The sequence below is a fragment of the Saccostrea cucullata genome, unplaced genomic scaffold, assembly GCF_032062105.1.
Source record: "Saccostrea cucullata isolate Sc308-1 unplaced genomic scaffold, CSIRO_AGI_Scuc_v1 ctg4016, whole genome shotgun sequence".
Lineage (NCBI taxonomy): Eukaryota > Metazoa > Mollusca > Bivalvia > Ostreida > Ostreidae > Saccostrea > Saccostrea cuccullata.
Window position 1 is genome coordinate 40,323 of NW_026931356.1, and position 6,976 is coordinate 47,298.

Sequence of the window (6,976 nt, forward strand, 5' to 3'; positions counted from 1 at the left end):
AAAAGCTATTTTTGATGGATATATTTGGAATATTTTAGCCAAGATAAGTACTAGGACATCATTTGCGCTAGTTCATTTCAGGATTTGTGTGACTTTTCTCAAGTAATTTGTATTTTGACTTAGTTTAAAAATCTTGTGCTACTTCGATTCTTCCCTTGTGTATTTTTATATGTTAAGTAGAGAACAGAGTGGATAAGATGCCCCTGTGGATTGATTAAATGATTGACCAATGCTAGAAAGTGGAAAAATTCTCCCAAAAAGTGCGTAAAAAATATTGCGCCGTTAATTGCTCCCTTTAATGCGTTACAGGATCTGTAGCGTTATGGTCAAAGACAAGCATATAAAATCATATCGCTACAGATCTGCAGATAGCAAACAGTATGCCAGTGTCTACTAGAATTTTCACTGTCTTTAACTTGATATTCCATCTTACAATGAAATTAACATAATATAAATAAGGCATACAATACCTCAACTTTTTGCTTTTTATATGGCCCTCTCTTTTTCACTCTTTCCATGGCTAGGTGTATATTTTATATCAATCATAACCGATCAGACAATTCAGCCATGTTCCCGCCATGTTCCATTCGGCAATCTTAAGTTGAGCAGAAAAGAGATCACGGGATATTAAAAAAAATGATCTTAGATTTTCCTCGAGAAGAAAATTCAAACTGAATGATCAGAAATGTTGCCTGAAAAATTTTAATAACTTAATAAACACGATTAAAAAATTTTTATTAATAAATTAGATAGAAACAATCGCACTCTGGGGCTTTTCAGACTGTATGGATACACGAACAATAAAAATACTCGATGTGTTCCGAAAAACTTTTAAAGTGCGGGGTAGTTCTACTGCGAAGAAATTGCGCCTTTTTCAACATTCAAACCTACATTGCAGCAAGAAGGATTCGTAGAATTGATCAACATGGACTTTTGTGTTGTCCATTTTGAATATGACAGTCAAATAACTGTTGTTTCGGCCACAAAAATAAAGGTAGATGATGAAATGAATTTGCAGGCAGAATTGCAGTGCTTAGCACCTTTCGAAACGGAATCCATTGGCGACGACGGTCGTGAGATAGTGATTAACCAAGATTATAAAGGGACAGTTATCTGCACTGGCCAAGGTATTTATCTTTTTTTCAAATTTGTCACCAGTGTATTCATAAGCTTAATTTGGTTTTAATATACCTTGTTATGATATATAGGTGTAGGGTGGTTTGGATAATACGCCTCCCCCCTTTTTTAAATTACAAAACAATGTAAGAGAGTATAATACCTAAAATTATAAAATTTCCCTGTCAAACACATATCCATATGTTGTTTTATGTAAGCAGATTTGACTTGTCTCATGTTTAAAGAATGGCCCTACATAATAGAAATACACAACGTAAGAAACAAAAGTTGTAAACAAATGGGGGTTCTCTGCTTCGAGACAAATTTTGGGCAATTTTAATCTGACATGAAAACTATCCTTTCTAAGATGATTGCATCTTACTATTAAATTGCCCCCCAGGCAATGGAGAAGTGCAATTCTAGACCCCTATAGTGTAATTTGAAAGATGTATTGAAAATGATTAGTATTTTCGATTTTTTTTTAAAGTAAAAAAGAAGGCATCTGATATTGCACGTAAATGTCAGAAACAGTTAGAAGATGGAGTATTACTGGTGGACATCATAAAAAAAGAATGCGAGTCGTCTAATAGTCGAAAAAGAGATGCCCATGGTAAAATGGCAGAAGCTCTGATCGAACTTAAAGAAACAATGACTCGATCCAGGAACAGCCTAAAATGTCAGAAAATGAAGACCCTAAGCCTAAGAAGACTAAGGAAAAGTCAGCTACATTCAACATTGTGACCAAAAAGAAGAAAAAAGCAGATGAGACTAAAAGTAAAACAAAAGCTAGCAGTAAAGACAAAGTCCTGAGGCTGTCACAAACACAAGAAAAAAAAAAACATATATCCGCAGAGAAAATGGCAGAGATGTTGGAGTTACTTGGAGGTGATAGTCCGGACAAAATTGGACAAACATCCCCAACTTTGAGCCAGGCAAGTTAAGTACAGTGAATACAAAAAGTTTTTCCTCAGCAGCTGATTGTGCTACACCCCTAAAAAGGATCATTAAGGATCATAAGACTAACACACCCAGACGATCCCCAAGGTAACAGTCACTGAAGGCCAGAAATAGGATTTATGATTACATCTCACCCGTAAAAACAGATGCAAGATTTACTACAAGCACTTGGGATGGAACATTTGTACGTTCGTCAAATGTACTAATGAAACTTCACGGAGTTCTTCAAGATGACCAGAGAACTTGTACTCAGGTAGAGTTGCAGCCTTACAGCAACAAATTGGATACACCCCCTGAGGTCAACCAGGAGCAAACCCTATATAAGCGTAAGTGAACTGTCATTGACATTATTTATTTGTCAACTATTAAGAAATGATCATTTGCAGGGTTCTCCATGAGCTGTTTTACTGTGTTGCTCCCGACACAGTAAAATTTTCTCCAACACAGTAACGATTCAAATTTTATGCATGCAACACAGTAAAAATTTTGCCGACACAGTAAGATCTGTGATAATTAGAAAATCTAAACACACAAATTCTCCCTGAGACTTTAATCAAACAATTATCTTTCAATTATAAAAGTTAGAGCACTTAAACACTAGGGCTTCACCTTGCATAATCAAATATCTCCTAAACCATCGCTTGACTTTACGCATGACGGAACAAAGACGAATAAGTTGTCTTCACACTACCTTTTCAGGGTCAATTGGTAGTTGCAATAAAATTCATTGTATTATTTAAAAAAAAATTTACATATGTCTTTTCTATAAAACCACGGCTCTAGAATAATTTTAATACTTATAAGTCAGACATAACGTCATAAGGTCATAACGACATGCTTAAAATTTTGAACATGTTTAAGGAACTCTTAAAATATTTTACTGTTCTGAAGTTTCTTTTTCTATGTAATGCAATAACTCGATCAAGAAAACTGATAAATTATCACTGCAATTTTACTTTAAAAATGTTAAGTAGTACGACTGTATCGGTCAGAATTTCCTCTGCTTTTCAGAACGTGTTTTTACTTTAATCAATATGTACGACCATAGCATTTGTGTAACTTATTAGCGATTTTTAAATAAGTGTGTGCATGTATTCTTTTGCAGTTTTCACAAATAGTGATTCAATTGCGAATTCGATCGCGAAAATACCGCAAAAATTTATTTCTTCGCGTTAACTCTGCAACACAGTAACATTTCAAATGATGGAGAACCCTGATTTGAAATATGTGTAATATGCAATTAATTAATGTTCATATCAATATAAATGCCCAGTTGGTTATTATTATCTTCTATAATTTCAAGGTGGACAGAGTACTAGTACAGGGGTAGAGGACGAATTCCAGCCTTACAGCAGCAAATTTGATCCACCCCCTGAGGTCGACCAGGCGCAAACCTTATATAATCGTAAGTGAAATGTCATTGACATTATTTATTTGTCAACTATTAAGAAATGATCATTTGAAATATGTGTAATATGCAATTAATTAATGCTCATATAAATATAAATGCCGAGTCGGTTAATACCATCTGTTATAATTCTAAGGTGGACAGAGTACTAGTACTGGGGTAAGGTACGAGTTTCAGCCTTACAGCAACAAATTGGATCCACCCCCTGAGGTCAACCAGGAGCAAACCTTGTATAATCGTAAGTGAAATGTCATTGACATTATTTATTTGTGAACTATTAAGAAATAATCATTTGAAATATGTGTAATATGCACTTAATTAATGCTCATATAAATATAAATGCCTAGTTGGTTATTACCATCTTCTATAATTTTAGTCTTTGGAATTACTCCAAGTGAAGGACATATGGCTGGGAATATTCTACAAAGAATTGGACAGGCTCTTCTTAATGGTACGCCAGAACCAATGCCTTATCAGCCTTCCATTCAACAATATTTCCCAGTTGCAAATCTAGAGTCAACCTACTACAACAGCACAGAGAAGATTGCTGAAACTAGTCAATCAAATGAAGCTGAAACAAGCCAATCAAATGAGGTATGGATTGAGTGCTTTTAATATGATTACAATCCTACAAGTAGTTAATTTCAGAAATTAAGATTTTTATTAATTCATTTTGATTGAAATTTCTAAATTATAATGTTTGTGCATTCTCCTAATTTTCTGTTAACATTTCTTTTACATATATATTTGTAATTAAATGTTTAACTTCTAAATTTCTCTCACTTTTTGAATTAAGCGGTTTATTTAAAAAGCGTTAACTGTACCAACCCACTTTATGCCGTTTAAAATGGGTAGCTATAAAATTCATTGCTTATAATTTAATTTTCATTCATTTGACGTAAGAAAAAAAGATGATTGTTCTAACAAAATGTCTTCAATTTTTACAAAATTTGAATGTAACGTCGGGCAGATTGATACGTTTTTGACAAAATTCATTGTGACATAGGCAACCCATTTTATACAATATGGAGTAAATTTTTTATCCAATCAAATACAGCGTTACAATCAGAATTAAATTATTTTTGTGTAAAGTCTCTTGTAAATAAGGGAAATAGGGGGTTTAAAGATTTTGAAGTGTATACATGATAATTAAGGCCTTCTTTAAGGGATTTCTAAGCACTGCACACTGAAAGAGCTCTAGTTAAAGTGTAGTTTTATGCAGCTACACTGATCTGCTCTTAGAAGTAAGATAATAAAAATGTTATTTCAAAGTTAATTACATGATTTTTAGGTAACCTGAGTAAATAAAGCTCTCTGTTTTTGTCCATGCGGTGTGCGTCATATGTTCATTTTTTACTGGTGTAGAGAGGGTCCTAAACCAATTTCCACCAATTTGGCATAAATCATTCATGGGTGAAGGCCAGGGGAACAAAAATTTTGAATTTAATGGACCCTGCCCTCCTGGGGCCTGAGGGGTGGGGCTAAAACTACTAAAATTAGTGCAATCTTTAAAATTTACTTCTTTACTTCAGGACATCAAGCAGTCAAACTGTGAGCATGAATGTAATAACCATCAAGTCTTCTACTGAAATTGCGAAATTCATGGGCCCCAGTGTCTGGTTCTAGTGTTAGGACGGGGCTCCATTTAATAACTATATAGTGAAAATGCATTATTTCTTTAAAAATCTTCTTCTCTGCTCCTGGGTATAAAATAAACTAAGTAAGTGTAAGTATATATTTATGATGAGGAAGGTTTCCTCTTCCAAAATTGTTAATTTTATGTCCGCCAGGGGTTCTGTTGTTAGTTCACGGGTCTATTCATTATATAGTGAAAATTCATTTTTGAAAAGCTACTTCTCTGATCCTTTGTATTAATTAACATTTTTGATAAGCAAAAGTGCCTTTTCTAAAATTGTGAAATGTGTGGACCAAGGGTCATGGGTTCATGTGTGGTAGTGGCACTACTGATTATTGTTGAACATTACTGATTAGTCGAAATATATAAGACCAAGAATAAGTATTTGAATGCATAATTTTCATTGATTTTTCCATTTTAAGTAAACAGCAGTGATTTCTGCTCACAAATAATCCATTGTCTTTGGATACTTTTTTTCTGTGGAAATAAGGCAGGATTGAATGAAGTTGCTTCAATATGCACACCTTATATATGATATATTTTTCTCCTAGTCCGAAAAGCAGTTTCTGTTAGTGTTTAGAGCTTCCTTAAAAATGGGTTGGTTGCCCTCAACTGACCAACTTGATGAAAATGGTCCAACTCCAAAACATTTAATAACCTCCAGGAACATTTTTTATGCATTCCAGAAAACAGATTTTTAGAATTCAGCATTTATGTTGAAATTTTCTGAGAAAAAAAATTTACCCCCTACCTATCGACTTTTTTCATCTTGCGCCAGGAGAGGGCATACAAGGCCAAAAATAAAATTCGCTTTGTTTGGCGTTGCCGACTGACTCAGGTAAATCGGTGCAGTATGGAGAATTTTTTCAGCTGATACAGATCATAATGTTTTTTTTTCGATATAATTTTCCGCATTCAGGTGTCTGTACATTTGCATAATATACAAAATGGGAAAGAATCTTGTAAACGCTTTATTGATCGAACAGTTTTCATTTAAAAGCATCTATGTGATGTTGAATTTGCATTTACAAATCCAAGCATGGCTGTGGAAAGCGGAAATGTAAATGGTATAATAGAAGTTGATGGCATGGCTCTCTGCAGTAATTTTTTTTTAATGGCAAAAATATACTTACAAATCACTTATACCAGTTTGAGTTAGAAATTTCAAGGTACAATGTCCCTGTCCAATTTGCGAGATGAATTAATCTAGCGGCCAGGCTTGGATTCGTGCCACTTTATCATTTTATGCCAATTCAATGTCGGCGATTTCTTATACCATGTATATTAAATGTTTAAAACTAATAGGGTTTGAAAATTAATAACAACTGGGTATCTATTTGGACTGACCCATCACATCGGGATACTAACAACATTTCTGAAATTCAATTTTAAATTGAAAAAAAAAAAAATAATTCCCCTACCTACTGACCGAAACTTATTAAGACTGAGTCAGCAACGCCAAACCAAGAATATTTTAATTGTGGCCCAAACATTAATTATTTTAAAGTTGCTCTAACTTTAAACATTTTAAAATGAGTTTTCAGTGATTGTGTTACCTACTCCTAATTAAACTTTTGTTTTATTATGTTGCTTGTTCAGTGTTGTTGGATGTACGTTCGAAGCAAGGGATAAAGATAAAGGTATTTATGTTCCCCAAACGAAGTTGGGGAACATATTGTTTTTACTCTGTTTCTTATTATTATTATTATTATGTTCCCCAAACGGAGTTTGGGAACATATTGTTTTTACTCGGTTTCTTATTATTATTATTATTATTATTATTATTCTTTTTTTTCTTATTTGTTCTCCGGTACTTTTTTGTCCGGAAGTGTTCTCAGAAACTGTTCACCAGACTGACC

General features: G+C 33.7%; 2 protein-coding genes across 3 annotated transcripts; both read left to right on the forward strand.

Annotated features, from left to right (window-relative positions):
- Positions 1-925: 925 nt before the first annotated feature.
- Positions 926-2,057, forward strand: LOC134232329 (uncharacterized). Its single transcript, XM_062714283.1, has 3 exons — positions 926-1,127; positions 1,604-1,659; positions 1,779-2,057. Exons 1-3 carry the CDS (start codon positions 926-928, stop codon positions 2,055-2,057), a joined length of 537 nt encoding a protein of 178 aa, XP_062570267.1.
- Positions 1,062-6,755, forward strand: LOC134232330 (uncharacterized). 2 transcript variants are annotated; one of them, XM_062714284.1, is made up of 6 exons: positions 1,062-1,127; positions 1,604-2,399; positions 3,377-3,478; positions 3,618-3,719; positions 3,858-4,075; positions 6,717-6,755. In XM_062714284.1, exons 2-6 carry the CDS (start codon positions 2,279-2,281, stop codon positions 6,747-6,749), a joined length of 576 nt encoding a protein of 191 aa, XP_062570268.1. In that variant the 5' UTR covers positions 1,062-1,127; positions 1,604-2,278; the 3' UTR covers positions 6,750-6,755. The 2 variants fall into 2 exon arrangements, with proteins under 2 accessions (XP_062570268.1, XP_062570269.1); XM_062714285.1 differs by having other exon boundaries at positions 1,604-2,371; positions 3,451-3,478.
- The last annotated feature ends 221 nt before the right edge of the window (positions 6,756-6,976 follow it).